General features: G+C 54.5%; 1 protein-coding gene across 1 annotated transcript in view; it reads right to left on the bottom strand.

The window, feature by feature from the left end:
• The window catches only part of NIN (ninein), a 36162-nt gene extending 15674 nt beyond the window's left edge, over positions 1-20488 (bottom strand). Inside the window, exons 1-6 of the mRNA XM_042813628.1 lie at positions 20451-20488; positions 16298-16501; positions 12509-12590; positions 6524-6693; positions 1619-1658; positions 327-616 (exon numbers count right to left, since the gene is read on the bottom strand). Of these exons, the coding sequence (XP_042669562.1) occupies positions 327-616; positions 1619-1658; positions 6524-6693; positions 12509-12590; positions 16298-16480 (765 nt within the window). The 5' untranslated portion in view covers positions 16481-16501; positions 20451-20488. The remainder of the gene's footprint in view (positions 1-326; positions 617-1618; positions 1659-6523; positions 6694-12508; positions 12591-16297; positions 16502-20450) is intronic.
• Between the last annotated feature and the right edge of the window lie 562 nt (positions 20489-21050).

The raw sequence follows: 21050 nt of genomic DNA on the forward strand, positions 1-21050 counted from the left end.
CTTCCAACCTGGGCCATTCTGTGTGATTCTATTCCCTAGATCTCTACAAAAAAAGGAAGAGTAAAGCAAACAGACCACAGGAATACATCAGCCCACTGCTGGGACAGCCATCTCACAGAGCTATGCGCTGCCCAGCAAAGCAATAGCAGCTCAAAACCAAGCTTTAGAAAGGAAACCATTTCAAATCATGGCATTTTAAGATGTGGAAAAACATTTTTTTCCCCTCTCTTTAATAAAACCGAATCTTTAATAGACCCCGCTTGGAGAACAGAAACAGCCCGCAGTTGCTTTTGACTTTGCAAAGACATATCTAAGGATATTTGAACCAATGTTTTCTTCCTAGATAGAAAATTCCTCGGATTAAGGAGGTATGCTTGGAATCTGGGTAATACTTCATTGCTTAAGCAACCCCCAACTCCACTCACCTCCCCATCGATGTGTTGGAGCCCGAACTGCTCACAGATGGAGATGAGCTTCTTGCGGTTCAAGTGGCCATCCCTGGAGATGCCGAGGTGCTCACAGACCTCTTGCAGCTTCTCCTCCACCCATTCTGGTGTGGGCAGTGATGTGCCTTGGGAGGCATTCAGGTCGTCTGGGTTCCAGAAGCGCAGCTGCCCTGAAATGAGAGAAAATCACCCCAGTGTATGGGAATGATCCATTAATTGCAGTGACTGCTGACAGGACATTAATGGTGTTTGCACACCATGAGGAGCTTTGTAGACCCCAATGCACACTTGGCACGTTGAGGTATCACTACCAGCAGCAGTGTGGCTGTCAGACTCTTCTAGAAGCAGACTTCATGTGGCATTTAACTTCCACCACAAGCAAGGAATCCACATGTCCAAGCACGGGGCAAGCTGGGACCTCCAGGATGGAGGTGGGCTGGCAGCCCTGCTGCCCAAACCCCTGATGGAGAAGTGGTTCCTCCTCTCTAAAGAACCACAGGATTTACAGAGAAGACCTTGAATAGAGCCCCCGGAGACAAACCAGCCAAAGCATGCCCAGCTGCAAGGCCACCTCCTCATGCCTGCTGAGAAAGTGGGGCAAAACTTTGGTCCTGGTGGATGGGGCGAGGGTCAGCCAGCAGCTATCATGGGAGAGGTGTCAGAGAAACGAGGAATTGCATGGCTTAGCCATAAGAACATCCTCACGTGCCATGGGCTTTGCTAAGAAGAGCACAGCAGCTCACGCCAGCTCTCTGTTATGGGGTCCACCCCGAGCATCCCAACCCAAAGCACACCCTGGGATCACCCAGCTGTGCAAACGGGGAACTGAGGGCTGGCCCGTGGTGACATCTAGCGACCACCCTGCTCCACTACAAGGACAGGATGTGTCCCAGGGACTGCTGTGGGGACAAGGAGGAGCACCAGCAACAGGAGAAGTTGCGTGCAGAGATGCTGAGACATCAGGCAGCGCCCTCAAGGAGATGTGCGTTCATCACCATTCCCAGTTTGGGGCTCGCTCCCATTTCAAGCAAGGAAAGACCCGTGTGTGTGCCCAAAATTGGGCCAGGAGCTCAGCACAGCCCAGCAGCACAGCGCTGAGACCACCCTCAGGCTCCTGTGATGGTTCTCCTTTCAGCTTTGAAGCAGAACCACATCCATCTGTTTGCCCTTACCTTCTGCCTCGTACTCCTCGCTGTCCTGAGTCTTCCAGCACTGGGGAGAAGACAAAAAGGGACCTTGAGCTGTTATGACTGCAAGACACGACACGTATGAAAGACTCCATGATCAGCATCAAACAAGCTGCAGGCTGCCAGGCTTTCATCTCCCTGCTCCCAGCAGGCAGCCCTCAGCTGTTTGATGCTGCTGCTCCTGGCACACACCGTGCTGCTGGGGGACACACCACAGCCGTGTTAGGAGCTGCCAAAGCCCTGCAGACGGCCCAGGAGAGGTATGCTGGCAGATAGCAGCGTGGCCCAGCAGCTCGATGGGGAGGGAATGAGAGATTTGCTGGTTTTTGAACTCTCCACGTTGCCTTCTTAGCAATATTGATGGATGAGACAATGGGGATGCAGCAAAGACTGCGCTGTGCATAGGAATCATCTGAATTTGCATCACCCATTCCTTGCAGCACCTGATTTCCTGCTGCACACTGAGTCCTGCAGCCCACATGGATCCCACACACAGACAGCTGGCTTGCCAGAGCACAGGCAGAGCCCACCTAGAGCCTCGAACATCCCCCCCATGGACAGCCCTATGGCACACACTCTCAGGGTGGTTTCACATCACCTCGCACCAGCTGCAGAGTCCGAGCATCCCAGGCAACCACAGCAAGTAATTAAGCCGCAACGATCTCACATGAGCACCACAGGGACATCTGCTCCCAGAGCTCACACAGTGTGGAAGATGGGGATTTCACTGCTTTGTGCATCCCATCTTGCAAGCAGGGACGCATCTGCCTGCAAAGCATAGGGCCAGCAGCCTGAGCTTGGCCCAACCTGAGCATCCTGCCTCCTCTGCCTCCCTTGTACCAGATGAGGGTCTTTGCTAGCACGCAATGCTCAGCAATTTAATCTCCCAGTCCAGCAACAGCATCAGCAGATGTTACTCCTGCATTACAAGCGTGTCCTTGCGCGTGCACGGGACCGACAGACTTAAAGTCAAAGTCACTCAGGACATAAAGAGGCTCTAAATCATCCTACAGAAGTTCAACACGCCTCATTCAGATTACAGCTAAAAGCCATTAATCTACAGCGTTGCCGTGGAAACTGGATTAGGTCACTGTACTTTTTTAGCCCTGCTGCCGGATGAAGGAACGGCCGCCGCCAGCAGCCCCACACGGCCCTTTGCTGTGGGGCCAGGGCAGGAGGCTGGGGGATCCCAGAGAGGGGGAGATCAGCCTTTGTGCCCCTGTAAGGCTGCAGGCAGAGATGGGTTGGCACAAGCAGGGCTGGAGCTCAGCTGGGTATTCGGGACAAAGCCAGGGACGTAAATAACACCACACTGGAAAGCTGTGGATTTTGGCCTCAAGCAGAGCTGTCTGGCTACAGCCACGACTGAGGCATTGGGGTGGGCAGATCCCTGTTTTGCTCAACAGATGATGGATGCAGTCAGTGGGGAAGTGTTTGGATCTGGACTGGGGGGGTTCTTGGAGGTCTTCATGGAATCATAGAATTGCTCAAATGGGAAAAAACTGGGAAAGACCTTAAAGATCATCGAGTCCAACCTCATCCTAACCGTCCTGCCCCAACTCTAACAGCCCCCTGCTAAATCATGGCCCTGAGCACCACATCCAAATGGTTTTTAAGCACGTCCAGGGATGGTGACTCAACCACCTCCCTGGGCAGCCCACTGCAGTGCTTCACAACCCTTCCTGCAAAGAAGTTTGTCCTGATATCCAACCTAAACCTCTCCTGGTACAACCTGAGGCCTTGGTCTTTTCCCCAATCTGAATGATTTCACGCGTCAGGGAAGCCAGAAAAGAAGAGCCTGGTGCTCATCTTCAGAAGGGACACAGAGGGGCAGCGATGCCATTAAAGATCAGTGCATTCCCCATCACCTCTGGGAGCTGCTGCCACGTCTGGGGGCCTTTTGTTTGATGGGGAAGCTTAGGGTGGGCACAGCAGGAGGACAAAAGGGGCCGGCGTGCCCCACTGTCCCACACAGCATTGTTCCCAGCCCTGCAGCTGGATGTGGGTCACACACATCAGCGGCTGCGTGCAGGACTGGGATCCCAGGAATGCATTATCCCAGCGGCGCGTGCTCGGCTGCCCGAGGAGCAGATGGCCACAGCTTTCAATGCTCCCATCCTGCAGCTCGGGGCCCGGCGAGCATCTGCAGCCTGTGCCGTTTGCTCGCGGTGGCCTCTCCCCATAATAACTTAGCAACCTCTCCCACCCTGCCATCTGCTTCTGTGAGACAGACCTTTGTTCTCCCCCAGAATATATGGCTAATTAAAATGATGATCAGGAGCACACACTGAGCGCAAGGTGATCCCCCGTGCCTGTCCTGACAGCCCCTATTTCATCCTCCTGCGTCTGCCCGGGGATGAGCTCAGAGCCCAGCAGGCTCTGCAAGGACTGCTAGAAGGCAGCACAACCCCACAGTCCAACCCTATGGTTACCCTCAGCTGCAAAGCAGAGCATCAACAATTGTTGGGGATCTTTGGGGAGAGCGAGCACGACACTGAGCTGCCGTTTGCAGATCCTGATTTGTACAGGATAAGGCTCTGGTACAGCCCTGTGGTTTGGGACAAGGCAGCCCTCATCTCCTCTCCCATAACGAATCCACACCAGACAGCCCTCTCCCTGCAGAGGGGAACAAACAGATGTCTGGGGAACAGATGGGGCAGGCACTGCTGCCACATCCCAGTCCCATCCCTTGGGTTTCTATGAGCTTCTGCCTCCTGCAATGAAGGAGGGACCTTTCCCAGAGCAGAGCCCAGCAGCTGGGAAGGAGATGACAGATGCCTGGTGCTGAGGTCTGGAAATCAGCACAGCCTGGGAATGAGGCACATTTGACCACATACCTGGGGATACGATGCTGGGAACCCCACAGCCACTGAACCCCAACCTTGCACCATCACACCGGGCAAAAAGGAAACTAAAACAAGGCCAGCATTCCCCAGGCATACTTGGCCAGCTCTATGCCACTATGGCCTGAAAGCCCAACAGAATCTGTCACTCGCCCCAAGACTTTAGGATCATAGAACCATTCAGGTTGGAAAAGACCTCTGAGATCCCCAACCCCAACCACCCCACCATGCCCACAACCCTCAGTGCCACATCACCACCACTCTAGAACACTCCCAAGGATGGTGTCCCCACCGCTCCTGGGCAGCTGTGCCACTGCAGCACCGCTCTCCTGAGAAGCAATCTCAGGTGACAACTGGGGCTGGAGATGAGCAGCTTCAACACTGCAAGCATTCATGCTGCATTTCCAGGGGCTTCCACGGTTGCACCTCCAACAGCACCGCATCCAAATGCTGCCAGAGCCACTCATTTCTCGTTACCCATTAGCACACAGCCTGGTGACAGTGCTGAATTCAGCTCTGATTGCTCCAGTGGTTCCCAGAAAGTCACCAGGGATGGATGTGGCAGAGAAGCCCCAGGCAGCTGATCCCCACAGACTGGCCCTCCTCAGCTCTGTCAACACGAAATGAGAGGCTGAGAGGGAAGGAAGCTGCTCAGACAGAGCCTGAGCCCTTCTAATTGGCACCGCTTGAGAGCAAGCGCCAATTAAGCCACACTGCCCCAGTTCTCAGGCTGGCAAAACACCCCAAGCTGGAGACAAACTCATGGAGCAGTCGGCAGCGAGTTCATACACACCGCAGGAAAGAAGTGCTGGGTGGGATGGGCCCCAAAATATTGGGGACTATTCAAGCACTGACAGCAGCCAGCACTTCAGCCCCAGGCTGCAAACAACCAATGACTGTGTATAACAGGAGAATCATCTTCTGGAGCCAAGAAAATAGCACCGATAAAGATGAGAAGTAGGGATTTCACACATTTATCCTCTTTTTTGGCTCAAGGTGCAAGGGAATTATCACTCCATCCATCCAAAGGAGCGCAATGGGAGGCAGCACCAGGAGTCTGTGCTCCCTGTTGGCAGTTGGGTACCAATTTAGTTAATTGGCTGACCTTGTTAATGGGCTAGCCCTCTACACCTACTCAACAGCTGAAACAGAGGAATAAAATTAGAGTGGCCTCTATCGAGGGCATCACTTCCCTGGAGGGGGTGGGTGGATTCACACTGATTTCCAGGTCAGGGCAGCACTGGGAGATGGAAGAGCATCCCCACAGCTTTGTGAAGATCTGCTTCACAGAATTAGCAATTAGGAAAAAAAAACTTCTCCGAAAGAGCAGGCAGGCACTGGCACAGCTACCCAGCTGTGGTGGGGTCACCGTCCCTGGTGGTGTCCAAGAAACACAGAGGTGGGGCACTGATCAGTAGACATGGTGGAGTGAGGATCTATCTTGGAGGTCATTTCCAGCCTCAATAATTCTATGGAACGTTCTCCCTTTCTCTTGCAGGGAGGAGCATGCTTGTGTGCGGGGCAGCTGCAGAGCCCAGAAAGAGCAAAGTGACGCCAGGAAGGGGAGGGGAAAGCAGCTGCATTTCTCCCTCCTACTGGAAAACTCCTACCACGCACCGAGCGCTGAATTGACAATGGCTGGCAGGCCTGCAGCAGGCTGGAAGGGACCCAGCTCCAAGGAAATGCTGCTGGGGCAGCCCGCTGCCAAGCTGGGAGGAGAGATGTGGGTTAGATACAAGGGGAAATCCTTCACCCAGACAGCAGTGAGGGCAGCAGTGGCTGCCCCATCCCTAGAGGTGCCCAAGGCCACGGATGGGTCCTGGGCAGCCTGAGCTGTGTCCCTTCCCACTTCCCACCCAGCCATGCTGTGGTTCATGGCCACGGCTGGCTTTCCACAGGTGAGTTGATGGATGAGGATGCTCCTTCTGCTGGCATACCCCCAAGCCCACTTCAGCCCAGCCACACAGCGTGGCTCACAGCCCGCACTGAATTGCTGGCCAGGACGTGGGTAGCACACACCACCGTGCCCCACAGCCACCCTGCTCACCTCCTCACGGCCGCTGGTTGTGATGTGTGGAGGCTGCACTTCCTCTCCCAGCGGCTCGAGGACGGTGACCTCAGCAAAGTCCTCCACGGACTGCTGGAACTCCGGCAGCGACCGGCGGCCGTAGCGCTTGTTGCCTTTGATGTATTTGGGCTGCGCTTCTGGGGAGCAATCTGCAAAGGTGGAGAGCAAAGGGAGTTGGTGACAGGTTAGAGTTGCTCCTACTGATGGAACAGCCACTGTTGCAGAGATCAGCGGGCTCTCTGCCTTTCTCACCCTTCTGTTTGCAGAATCATTCCGGTTGGGAAGATCCCCATGCCCGCTCCACCCCACCACATCCCCCAATGCCACATCTCCACGGCTCACAGGCTGTTCTGGACCCCCAGCACTCCCTGCCCAGTTAAGGTGCTGGGGAAACCCATCCCCACTGCCACCTCTGCCTCAGATCAGGACATTAATTAGGCCTTTCCTCCTTGCGCTAATCTTCATTAGCAGCAATGGGCAAGTTTAACAAGGGATAGCAACCCACTCGGGCAGCAACAGAGACCCACAATGCCTGGACACATGAGTGACCTCCACTGCTTTCCTTTCAATCACTACTGGATTAAAAGTGTGAAAACAGCCAAAGGAGTGGAAAAAAACCGAGCAAATATGGAGGCAAACATGCCCCAAGTGGCCCAAAAGAAGCAGCTGATGCAGCGCAGGTCCCGACCCACGCACACTGCCAGCTGCAGCATCCAAATAACCCTCTGGAGCTGCCATCTAATTACAGGGGGCTTCATGGCCCCACTCACATTCCCCATCTCATCTTCCCCCAGCAACCTCCTGCCTCCAGGGACTGAATTATCCTCCAGCGCTTGCGGTCAGGGATCAAAACAAAACAAAAATAAATAAACAAGCACATTTTGGGGCTATTTTCAGTGCAAGTCATTGGACGGCTGGAGCAGGGGGCAAATTAACCAGAGGACCAAATTAACCAGGGATTCAATTAGGGGAAAAAGGCTCTCCACCACACTTTGTTTGCTAACCTCACCATCAAACCCCCCCAGGACTTCTCTCAGCTTTGTTTCCTGCTACTTGCAGCACACGGCGGCTGCTGAAAATTTTATTTGCACAGAGCTCTGCTGCAAAACAAATGCAAGAGTGCTGTGCTAACAAGGAGCAGGGAAGCTGTTCCGTCGCTGGGATGCAGCCAGCGGGTCTCCAAACCCCCCTGCCTAACTGCCTCCTTGGATAATATTCTTTCAGATACGGGGAGAAGGCTTCAAGCTTGTTAGAGGAAAAAATATTCCACGACTTAGCTATGCAATGAATTATAAAATACACAGGGCTAGGAGGCCTTTGATTCCTCCCGCCTCGCGCTCCATCCATCCATATTGCAGCTCTAGGGAACAAACCCGGCGCCCGTGTTTGAACAAGGCCATCCTAACGAGATTTGCTGCAGCTGGGACTCGCACATGAAAGTTGCGTGATGAAGTGTGCCGACAGAAAAACCACAACGAGGCAGGCTGATGAGGGGAGAGCCCGAGAACAAAAGCAAACCTTATCGCTCCCATTAAAGCCTGCCCGACGGTGAACAATCTCCACCGAGCAGCTCGCTCTGAAATGCTAAATAGCCGTGGCTGCCCCGTGCACCCGTTGGTTTCCTCCATGCAAAACAAGAAAAAAAGGCTTTGGGGGCTTTGTTTTGTTTGTGATAAATACATTTCCTTCGCTGAGATGGAGGCGCAGCTCAGTGCAGTCTGTCTGTGGGAAGACGGAGGGGAAAAGGAGCAATTAGGTGATAATGAAGCTATCGCTTGATTTTTCTTCTGTGCTTCCTGATGCTGAGACAAATCACGTCTTGGCCACGTCAAACCATGTCTTGGCTGCGTTTAACCATGGCTGCAGTGAGTACCAAACCCAGACATGCATGGAGACCCAGGTGCCTTCATGCCGGGTCGCTTTGCAAGCCTTTCAACAGCAGAATGGAGATGATTCTTTTTGTTGTTTCTTTGTTTTTGAAGCATTTGGAGGCCAGCAGCTGATTTACCTCTCCCCACTTTGCCTATGGTCCCTTTCATCTGAGCACCGCGTGCTCATTTTTCCTTCTCCTTTGAGGAGTTCTAAGGCCTGGGAATGTCTCCAGGAGGGATGGGTGACCTCCACAGCCTGAGATGGGAGCAGAAAGTTGGCTTACACTCCGCAGCACTCCAACACCTGAGCCCACCAAACACAGGCAGCCCATCCCTGAATCATAGAACCAAGAATGGGTCAGGTTGGCAAAGAGTACTGAGACCAACAAGTCCAACCTCTATCCCACCCTCACCATACCCACTCATAGAATCAATAACGTTGGGAAAAACCACTAAGGCCAACCACCAACCCATCACCTATGCCCACCAAGCCGTGTCCCTCACTAACCATCACCAAATTCTGTTTGTAGACCCACTGCTCTTCTCTTAATGCTGGTTTACAGAAGCAACCCATGCTTCCCAAGCACAAAGAGCTGCGCTCAGCTCCCCATTCCCAGCCAAAACTGGTGAGGAAGGATTGCTAAGGGCTTCTGGATCCACGCCTGCTCCAAAGGTACATAGGGAAACAGGATGGGGATGCCAAAAAAAGTCAGTGCTTCAGATGCACACAGGACAGACCTGTGCTATTAACCCTAAACTCACAACCATGGAGGGCTGCTCCTGTGCCCCACAGGGCAGATGGGAGAGGGATGCTCAGCACAGCCCTTATCAGCCACACACCAACAAGCCACTGGGAGAGGTGGAAAGGAAACAAGAAGTAGATAAAAAAAAAAAAAGGACAAATACTCCCTGCTTCCTATAGCCCTCAGCAAGCCATAGGCTCTGTAAAACACAGACATCACAGCCTGTCTAATTAAACACTAGGGGTTTTCTTACCTGGCCTCCCTGAGTGCCCTGAAGGCTGCGAGAGCTCACAAGCCAGCACCTGAGCTCCCTGCCCTGTGACACAGCCACCCAAAACCCTCCTAAAGAAATCAGTCCAGCTGCAGCTCCCAAGAACGCCCCCATTTCAGCGCTGCAGACAGAAGGCATCCATTCTGCAGCTCCCCTCCCACCAACCTCCCCTCCCTGGGGTTACACGTCGCCACGGTTGGAGATTTCCACTTGATTCTCTGCCTTTCTGCATGAGATAAATCGTTTCCCAGCCCGCTCTGCCCCCAGAGCTGGGGATTCATCCTGCCCTCCTCGCACAGCACAGGGAGCTCTCCTGGATGCAGCACCACGAAGCTGTGCACAAAAGAGTTGGGTTACATTTGAGGAGGAGGAGGAAGGCAGTCGCCCTGAAATCTGGAGGCAAACAGAGGCAAAATTAATTTCTTTGCCTCTGAAGATTTGGAAGGCAGGAATCCTCCTGGCCACAGCAGACAGCAAATCGTATTACAGACGGGATTGGCTAAATCCTAATCCCTGAGGATACCAGGTATTGTCTGAACAACTCCTTGTCCCTGCTTCAAGCTTTGGGCTCTGCAACCAAGGCAGAGAGGACACAGCCAGGGACACACAGGGACACACAGCCAGAAAATTCAAGTGCCTGTACCCAAATCACCTCCATCCCAATGCCTTTATGCCCCACGTGAGTCAGCCTGCAGACCACTGCAAACCTACAAGCAACCCTTCCCTACCATGCATGATTCCTGCAAGTCATCCAGCCCAGCTCCCTGCTGGGAAGGCAATGCTGTTGTCCCCACGGGAAGAACGAGCAAGTGTCCCTCGTAACCTGGGTGACATCACGATGCTCTCTAATTTGTCCTGCATGCTTCCATAATCCCATGCCCCACCCAGGTAATCCCTCCTACCCAGGCTGCTAATGCACAGATCTGACTTCTTTTTAAATAACAATTGATTTTTTTTTTTTTTTTTTTTTTGCTTTTTTTATTTCCTCCCTTTCAATCCCTTCTATTATCCCTGGACAACCTGTGCACAGCAGGCACTCAGCTGGCACAGAGCATCGTTGTTCCGATAGCAGCAGGGTCCCCCCCCCCAGAGCCCATCCCTGCACCCGTCTCCCCACGGCTCACATTCATGCTTGTCACTCACTGAAGACCCATTCTGAAAGCATTCTGCTTTTCCCACACCCACTGCCCCCAAGCCACGTCACTTCCAAGCAGCTGGGTCCCCATCTCCAGCATCCCCAAGGGGGACAGTATCACAGAATGGCCTAGGTTGCAAAGGACCACAATATTCATCTAGTTTCAACTCCCTGCTACGCTCACGGTTGCCAGACCAGGCTGCCCAGAGCCACATCCAGCCTGGAACAGCAGCTGGCAGGGAGCTCTGCTCTTGGTGCAGCAGAGCCTGCAGCCCTCATGTCTCATCCTCTTGCCAATGTGCCCTTCAGAGAGGGAACTGAGCTTTGCCAAGGAAAAATACTACTAAATCAGACCAGCATCTCTCCCTCCTGTTCTTCCTCTCCAAAAATAGGGAAGCCCTACCGATCTCTTCTGCAGGAGCTGCTTTAGCATCACACAGCCATCCTGGTTCCCTTTCCCCAGCCTGTGGGCAGGCCATGGCCCCCCAGCACCAATGCTGCCACTTCCTCACAGCACGGCAAGCAAGCCTTAAAGCTCAGCCTTCCCCAATTACATTTTCATTTCAATCACACGCTGCAGAGCTCTAACTCAGTCTTTCCCCAGCCTGGGGCTGGCTGCAGCACCGGCATTCTGCGCTCGCTGACAGTTTGACACCAACAGCACAGAGCAGCTTGTTCTCCCAATCTCAGGTTTGATCTAAATTAAAAGAAGCAAAGACTTCAGCGTTAACCAACCTGTCACATCGCATTAAAAACAAATGCCTGCAGGGCCCACCTGTGCTGTGCTCCTTACCTGCAGCACAAGCCCTTTGATTACCACCACGCTGACACATGTCCCCAAGGTGGGCTCCTCTTGGGGGCTGCCTTTGTCATTTTTGCATTAACAACCCCAAATTTAGCCATTTCTGGAAGACTTTCTTTTAATATGTCTCCATTTAAACAAAGCCAGCGCTCCTCAGCTCCTCATTGCCCAGTAGATGTGTGACACTGGGCTCGTTCTGGTCAGCAGGGCTGCCTCCCAGTTGCTCTGCATTGAGCTGGGAGGGATCGCAGCCAAGCCAACCCCCCCAAGGCCCCAACAAATCTCCCTCCAGCCTCACTAAGGGATGCCTGGTGTGAGAGCTGTCAGCACCCATCACCCTTGAAGCATGGAGAGCTTCAGAAATGAGAGGGAAAAAAAAACCATCTCTCAAGTCCTACATTATTATTATTATTTTTTTTTATAGCTTCTGCAGGAGGGGAGCTGTCGTCTTGCTGACTGGCTGTGCTATGGATGTTAGATGTGCAGAGGTGACAGGACAGCAGACCTGGAGCCCTCTCACCCCCAGCCCAAGCTGTTTTCTCCTCCAGGGCTTTCATGCCCCACAGGCAGTGCTATGGATTTAGGATTGACACAGAGGGGTGCAGCAGCAAGCCTCAGCCCCCAGCTTGGGCTGGAGCTCAGCCCTGCTTCCCAGCACACCAGAGCTGTCACCTCATCTCCTGCCAGGGTCTAAAATACCCATATTTGAAAGGCGTGAGGAAAACAAAGCAAAGAAGAATAAAGGATGGTAGTCAGTACCCTCTGCTTCTTCCAGCCAGCCCCAACCTGGCTCATTCAGAGGGCTTGGAGAAGAGAAAACTCCAGGAAGACCTCATGGTGGCCTTCCAGTGCTTGAAGGGAGCAGATAAACAGGAGGGGGAACGGCTGTTTGTGAGGGTGGGTGGTGATGGGACAAGGGGAATGGTTTTAAAGTGAGACAGGGGAGGTTTGGGTTGGATATGAGGAGGGAGTTTTTCAGCCAGAGGGTGGTGAGGCACTGGCACAGGTTGCCCAAGGAGGCTTGAAGGTTCCTTCCAAACCAACCCATTCTAATCCTATCATTTCAGCACTGAAACAGTTGTTGTTCCAAGTGCTTCTGTGAGAACTACCCAAGAGCTATTTTAGGTAATTGGAGCACTTACCTGGTTCTTGGAAGTGCTCTTCATTTGACAGTGTTCTGGACAAGATGAGGATAAGTGCTTCCTTGAACTGATCAAAGTGGACCTGTGGATAGAAAAATGAGATGAATGGGTGCAGATAATTGAGTAGTGGTCTGACAACCCATCAGCAATGCAAACATTCAGTGTTAGCACAGGACAACCCAAAGCCACGACTTGAATGCATTTGTAGCCTTTTCCCATCAAGCAGACAGCTGAAATAATCATAGAATCCTTGAGGGTAGAAGAGACCACTACAGTCATCTTAGTTTGTCCATAGCAACCAGAGGACCATGGGGAGCATCCCAAGTTGGAAGGGACCCACAAGGATCATCACAGGGAAGTTGGATCAGATGGCCTTTAAAGGTCCCTCCCAACTCAACCCATTCTGTGGTTCAGTTGCAGAGGAGCTGCAGTGTCCTTTGCAGTCACGCAGGGGAATCTGAGCAATCCCAGCCATGCACTGGCACCAGGTGATGCTGTCAGGGTGAGATGGAAGGCTGGGGACAGCTGGGCTCAGCAGTGAGGCAGAGCTGGCTGCCTGTTGGGGCTGGAGAAATCCTTGGAGAATTTTTAGCCTTCAACAAGGGACTTTATGCCTACAGAAACAGAGGATGCTATTGCTGGCAGTCAGGTGCTGTAGATGCAGTGCTGCCGGAGCTGCAGCCAGAGCAGATTTTAATGCTGTCAGGGAATGGATGAGCAGCAAAGCTCAAGTGTGAATCACAGAATCATTGGAAAAGACCTCTGAGATCCCCAGCCCACCCCACCATGCCCACATCCCTCAATGCCACACCTCCACCACTCTTGGACACCTCCATGGACAGTGACCCCACCACGCAGCCCCATGCCCATCACTGCTGCCTTCCTGAACACCTGGAGTAATTCAGAACCTCATCAAGGATGCCTTCTCTGAATACCAACTGCTGCCATTCGTTTCACAACACTAACATGTTTCACAAGGACAGTTTGCAGAGATAAGAGAATTTGCCCAATAAAAAAAAAGAACTTGATGTTTAGACTGAAGGAGCATGAATAAAAGATGAGAGTTGGAATAACATGTCCCCCTTCCCCCCAAGATCTGCTTGGAGACAGCAGGCAGAGCCACCCCTTGGTCAGGCACAGGGTCTGGCTGGGTACTGGAGGCAGCAGGGAAAAATTAATAGGAGTCACTGGGTGTCACTTGTGCAAATGGGATGAGCTGTGGAGCTGAACCAGGAGCAGGGGGGAGAAGGAGGGCAGGGCTGCAGCTGCACGTGGGCAGATGGCTGCAATTTGACCGTGACCACAACCAAAGACGCTCCTGGAAGATTAGGCTGCAAGGCTGGGTTTAGGAATCCTTCAGTGCTCCTGGATTTCAAATGCAAATGGGCAGCACAGACACAAGAGGCACACTCACAGGTGGCCCTTAATCACAGAATCATTAAGATTGGAAAAGACCTTAAGATCATCTAGTCCAACCACCCATCTACCACCAATACTGCCCACTAGCCATGTTCCTAAGCACTACATCTACGTATTTCTTGAGCACAGTGCTCCTGTAAAGCCAAGGGGCAGAGGGAGGTGGCACAGGGATGCACCAACAGCCCTGCAGAGAGCCCGAGTGCCTTTGGGGCAGCAGCACCTGGCTTCAGGATGGATGCACCATGAGAGCTAGGGGGTATTTCCCTTCCTGTTTGACCTGCTGGAGAACATCAAGCAAATCCCAGCAGCCAGCAAGCCAGGAAAAGCAGCGTCTGCTTTGCACCATGCATCTGACCTTGAGTGCTGGAGGGATGTACAAAGAACATGCCTAGAAAATTGCAGCTGCTAGAATTAGTGCTGTGCTCAAGCACAAGCCAGGCAGGGAAACCCACGGGACAGCAAAGCCACAAGCTCCAAAATAGCTCACACTACAGAAAGTGAGGCTTTGCCACTGCTCCCAGCAGCACCCTCCTCCAATGACATGCAGCAAGCACCAGTGACATCAGCACTGGACATAGCCCTCCCAAAGCAGCCTCAGCCACAAGCCAGCCCTGCCAAAGCCTGTACAAGCCAAAGGCAGAACGTCTGCAGCAGCAAAACACCAGGAGGGTGTTTAAAGTTTAATGCTCTTTTTGACACGCTTGGCTGAACACAGGGTATTTTGGGACCTGGAGCTGCAGGACTGGCCGTCTGTGCTGGGTGACAATGGCAGCATGTGTGTGCCCTGCTGGGACGGGGCTGGGGTCAGCACCACGTCCCACTGTCTGCATCAGGACTTGGGAAGGGCCATGTTGGGCTGAGAAGGGACGGCCACCAAGGAGCGCTCCAGGGAGATGCCCAACATTCCCCAACCCCACAGCTCCAGAAACGTGGAGATGTGGCCCTCATGGGGATGGGAGGGATGGGGAAACACGGGGGCCTCTTCCAACTTGAGTGATCCCACAGCTCACACCCCTGCCGCCACGCTATCCCTGCAGTGCTGCTTCATGTTAGCTGCTCACTGACACGACACGAGGGGCAAGCAGGCAGAGTGCCCAGGAATGCCAGGAATTGCTGCAAGCATCGAAGAATGGCCTGAGAAGAAGAACCAGGGACGGCCCAGCAGTGCTGTAAGGATTTGCACAGCCCCGCCGGACTGCAGCGATAATCCCCAGCAGCCTGCACAAAGCCAGCAGCAGCACGTGCACCTCCTTGGTGCTGGGATGTGGGGATGCTCCCCCCGGCCCCAAGCATTCAGCCCCAGCACAAAAGGCAGCACGTGGCCACGCCAACTCCCCGCCGCTCCGCAGACAAAACGTTCCCCAGAGCCTCCCCAAGAAATAAAGCCCAGGAACAAAGCAGCGTGGCCCACAGGCAGGTGCAGATCTCCCCAGCAGAACATAAAATAGAAACGACCCAAGCTTGTGGGAAGCCGGTAGGAGGGATGGGGTGAGCATGCCCCATACTTGGAGTGCTCTCAGCAGGGGCTTGACACCCTGATGCTTCCATCTACGAGGACACAGTCACAGCATAATGTCAATTTGCAAAGCGCAGAGCAGCTGGGGGATCTGTGAGCCAGCAGGATGCTGCAACCCCAAAGGAGGAAGGAGCCATTTCCTACCAACAGCTGCATGGGGACACCAGGAAATGCGGATGGAGGTGGTTCAGGTGGCCACCATGGAGTCTGATGGCAATCTCAACGTGGTGGCACGCACTCCCACCACAGCTGTTGTCCACAGCAGCTTAAGTCACCCATGGCAGTTGGCTGGAACTGAATGGGTTTCAAGGTCTCTTCCAACCCAACCATTCTGTGGTTCTTTGAAATCAGAAGCTCTAGCCCTGGCTTTAGGTCCCCATAACCTTCCAAGGACCCAAGGAAGTGATTAAGGCTGGAGACAGCACAAGCAACGCTGAGCATGAAGTGATGGCATCGGAGAATTTTGGTGGGGAGAAAAGCAGTGCAGTTGGCTCCATCTGGGGACAAACGTTACAGTTGGCAGTTTTCTCCTCTCCCATTATAGCTCACCTTCTGGAGGCTGTCTCACGCTCACCCTATCCTCACACAGTGGAGCAGCAGTGCAAACACATGGCTGGAGCCGGGCTGCTCACAGCCCAGTGACCAAAGCAAGAAACTCTGGCTGCCCTGCAGATGTCTGAGGCCACAGATGGGGCCATGAGCAGCCTGAGCTGCAGGGGGGCACCCAGCCCACAACAAGGATGGGGGTCTTTGAGGTCCCTTCCAACACAACCACTCCATAACTCCATGAAACACATCCCTATCATGCGCACAGCAAGGACCACATCCACACAGTAATACAACCCCAGCCTTACCCTGCCTAGGAGGTTGCCCTGGAGCAGGGTCTGCTGCAATGCCGGGGCCACCTCCTCCAGGTGCAGTACATGGCACAAATCAGTGAGCTCCTCCTGCCCCAGCGACCCCGTGCCCGTGCTGTCGAAGCTGTCAAAGAGCTCCTTGAGGCGGGCTTCATACTGGTCCTGCTCAGCTTCATCCATCCCATAGCCTGCCAGGCTCACCTGGGGGGAGAAACACAGAGGTAAGGATTCCCACGGCACAAGCACAAAGAAAACCCCAAGGGCTGATATGGAGGCAGCTTTGCTCCATACCATTTGCATCCATGTTTGCTTGCATTAAGCCACCCCAGTAGCCTCCTGGGTGAAGCCAGGAGCAACGCACTGCAAAGGCTCAGTGGGAAAACATAGTGAGGATCTGGGGATTTTGCACCTTGCTGGGTGATTTGCAGGTACATACGGCCACTATACTGAGGGCTACACCCCAAAAATCCACAGGGCTGCCATCATCCAGTCATGAGCTTCCCTCTGCACATGGACCTCACAGCACGTGGGAGCAGAGCGTGCACCCCAAAGCAGCACTTCTCCTGTTACTGGCATGTGCTCAGGGGACATATCCACACTGGGTCACTGCCCTGCCCATGTCACAGCGCTGGGCTGCAGGGACCTGAGGTCAAATCCTGCCTGGAGCAATTGGCACCGAGCACAGGACACTGTGAGGTGGCAGTGCTGGAATTTGGAACGTGGAGCATCCCAACCCCAGGGATTTACTTTGGGAGGGGGAGCGGGGAGTGAGATTTCCTGTCCAAGCTGAGGACTTGACTGGCATCCTTTGATTCTGGCTGCAGGGTTTCCCTCCTGGCTCAATAGGCCAGCAGCAGAACCAATGCCATAACACAACTGCAGGGTGATGCCAGCAACCCAGGCACAAGTTATAGGGCTGTATCTGAGATGCAACCCAATTCCACCCCCCCAACACCATCCCTTCCCACACAGTGGCCTCCAGGGATCCCAGGAATCTGGGAATCAGGAAACCCACAGGACAGACACAGCAGCCTGGTCCCCGACGCGCAGCAACAGCGCATCTGCATCCAACCTGGGGTGCAGAGGAGGAGTCAGCACCTGAAACCCCAAATGCCTGCCAGCAGAGGGAAGGCAGCAAACTGGTTCCTTGCTTCTCACCCACAGCAATTCCATTTCCCACCTGCACCCAGGGCTCTGCACACATTAGGCACCAGCACCACAGCCTGCATGGCAGCCCCAATGCTCACAGCACACCCGCAGTGCCTCCAGCCCCAGGATCTTCCCAGGCACTTCTGGGCCTCGAATCTTTGGGCTCAGCTACCACCTGCCCCCCCCAAACCATCCCTGATTCCACATCCACACCCCCAAAGCCACTTCCCCCAGCTGGGCAGAGCACAGAACTAAGTGCCACCTCCCAGTGCACACACAAGTATTGGGGTCGCTGAGCCCCCCCTCTGCTAAACCGACCCCAATGAACCCAGGGATGCTGGGCGAGGAGGGATGGAAGCCCATAAATCCAGCAAGGAATGAACCCACAATGCCACAGAGCAGCACAGCAGGGAGGGATGGCCAGAGCACGCCAGGCTGTGAGCACAGACAGACACAGGCATCCCCACACAGCCAAGGGGGGGATTTAAGGTTTCCCAGCCTACAAGTGAACAAAGGAAGGAATAAGGCACAGGACATCCCCCTCTTTCCTACCTGCAGGCAGCCAGCGCTGCGGCCCCACACGCATCCCGCACAACCTCCATCTTAGGCAGCTGCCGTGCAAGGTGACCCAAGATGCCTGAATTATTCAGCATTGCTTCAGGGAGAAGGATCCAACCCAGCCCCATGCCTTCCTCCTACCACCAGGCTGGGAGGCAGCAGCACAGCCATCCCAGTGCTGTGGGGATAATGGGGTCAGCTGAGCCCCAGCTGCTGGTCGGGGGCACGGAGGGGAAACCAGAGCACAAAGCCCGGCTGAGAGCACGCAGCCTCTCGTCTCAGCTCCAGATGGGGCAGCAGCTGAGGTGCTGGGAGTGGTAGGACTGGGGAGGGGGCAGCAGCTGGGCCGGGCCCCCCCTCCTTTCCCCTTTGAGAGGGGCTCAGCTCCAATGGGGGTCGCTTTGTTTGGGTTCGTTAAGTCCTCCAAAATGATAAACTTGGGTCGAGCGGGCAGCTTTAGAAGAACTGCACTTTATTGTTGTTATCATTGTTATTTCTACCGACCCTATGGCAAGCCTTTGGCAGGAAAGCACTTGGGATGGTGAGATAAGGAATTCCCCCAGCATTTCTCTCCTCCCTTTTGCACCCACCCCCTTCAACACAGAGGCTGACAAAGCCATTCCCAGCTCAATTTAACCCTAACAACACAGGCTAACGTGGTAATTCAGGACTTTGAGCCAATCCCAACCTCCAAGCTTTAGCCTACATGGCTGATCCATGGATGGCACACTGCAGCTGGCACAGCAGTTGCTTATCAAAGCAAAGAGCGGAAGGAAGGAGCTTCTCCCAGTGCTGTTCCAGTGCTGCTCTGCCTGCAGCCCTCAGGCTGCGTTGCTGATGGCATTTCTGTGCACCCAAACCAAGTCACTGCTGTGACCCAACCAAGCCCTGGCACCCAGCAGTGCACGGCCACTGGAGCTCCATCACATGGCCATGGCCAGAACATCAGCAGATGCAGAACACGGCCAATGTCACCTTGTGCTGAGCAAGGCCGGGACCCAGGCACAGCATTTTGTTCCAAGGTGCCACCGACACGAGGCCCTGGAGCTCCTCTGGAAGGTCAGCTGTCTCTTTGAGCTTTTTATCTCCTTCCCCTAATGAATCATCTCACACAGCACAGCTGGGACCGAGCTGACATCATTCCCTGCTTTCCCTGCTCAAACCACAGACCCTTATTTTGCCTCTTTTGGGGTGATTTCTCAGCTTAACCCACTTCAGGTGCCACCATCTCCTTGGTTGAACAATGCCCAAAAGCCAATGGGAAAAAAAAAAAAAAAGTCAATGAGAAAGAGAAAAAAAAACCACCAACAGAACCCAGAAGGACAACGCAGCACCCAACCATCAGCCCATGGCCACAGCACACCCACCTCTCCAAGGGTCACCCCAAAGCCAACCCTACAGCTGGCGTTTCCTCTGCCCCATTGAGCACTGCCATGATTTCCACAGCCCCTCAGTGCCACCTCTCTCCCCCAAAACACAGCCAACCCCTCCAGAGCTGGCAGAAAGAGGGGATGATGCTGTTAACCAGCCCGCAGATTAGCGGGCAAGCGATGACAAATAAAGAGCTATAAATTTATGTAAAGAGCTTCAAAGCAGCACGGAGGTTTGAATATTCACGGCACCTCGGGATTTGCATTGTAATGGGCCCTTTCAATAAGGAAAAACAATGCTCCCATCTGCTGGGGTTCTGCAAGCTGCCACGGGGCTGTGCCCCACAACTTGGGGAACCCCTGATGGGATGAAACCCAGAGCCAATGGTCATGGAGTTGGGGAATATTTAGAGTAGGATGGAACCCGTAAGGATTGTGGGGTCCAAGTGCTGGTTGCACACAGGACCACCCAAAATCCAAACCCTGTAACTATAGAATGACAGAACACCCCGAGTTGGAATGGATCCGTAAGGACATCGGGGCCAACTTCTGGCTCCACGCAGGGCCACCCAAAATCCAAACTCTAGGGATCATGGAATCACAGAACATCCCCAATTGGAAGGGACCCATGAGGACCAACACCCGACCGCTGCTCCCGAGCTGTGCACGGCACCGGGACGGAGCCCCGAGGACACGACGGGTGCTGAATCACGGTGCCACACACCGGCACCCCCACGGCGGACACACGGAAGATGCTCAAACGCCAACGCAGCATCCCAAAGCAACACACGCCAAAAAAAACCCCAAACCACCAAAGCCTTACCCCCAGCTCCTCGCTCCGGCTGACCCTAAGGGGCTCCGCTTTAGGGTCTCACCCCCAGCCCCACGCTCACCCACCAGCTGCCGTCTGGGGACTTCACCAATGACAAACGGAGCGATGTCACCATCCCAGCCCCCCGCCGGCAGCTCGCTACGTCCTTCAGCCCGCCCGGAACGACGCGGGCGGCCTCGGTGGGCGAAGCGAAGGAGCTCGGCTCCCCACCCCACCTCCCCCCGCTGCTCCCCGTGCTCACCCGGCGCCCTGCCGGTGTCTGCGGCGGAGCGCAGCGGAACGGAGCCGAACGGAACGGAGCGTGGCTACCGGAGGCGGTGCCCCGTTCAAATGCGGCCGCGTTTATTGGGCAGCGGCGCGGGGGCGGCCCCGGGGGGGCGGGCGGATGGACGGCGGTTCTTTGTGAGCCGGGGGAGGGTCGGCGCCGAGTGGCGGCGGCGGTTCGGAGCCCAACGCGGGGTCCGAGGTGCACCGTGCGGGTGGCGTCACCGAGGTGCCGTGTCCCGGCTTGGGGTTCCCGTGCCTCCTCTTGTTCTTTGCCCCGAGGTGGCATCACCGTGGGGCCGTGCTGGCTTGCACCCCAGCTTAGGGTCCTCGTGGTCCCCTCTGTCGCCGTGGGACGGCTTACCCTTGTCCCGAGTTGCCACACCAACTGGTGCCGTGTCACCCCAGTATCTCCAGCCCAGGAGTGCGTCGGCTCCCTGCCACCCAGGGTTGACCTTGTGCTGCGGGTCCCTCAGCGGTGACACAGCACCTATGGGCACCCCCAAAACGCAGCACCCTATTAAGGCTCTCATTGGAGCTGGAGCCCACCTCAGCCGCCAGCTGAGTGCAGCCTGCG

This window comes from Centrocercus urophasianus, unplaced genomic scaffold, assembly GCF_019232065.1.
Source record: "Centrocercus urophasianus isolate 14NV4802_14NV808 unplaced genomic scaffold, USGS_Curo_1.0 seq_14, whole genome shotgun sequence".
Taxonomy (NCBI): domain Eukaryota; kingdom Metazoa; phylum Chordata; class Aves; order Galliformes; family Phasianidae; genus Centrocercus; species Centrocercus urophasianus.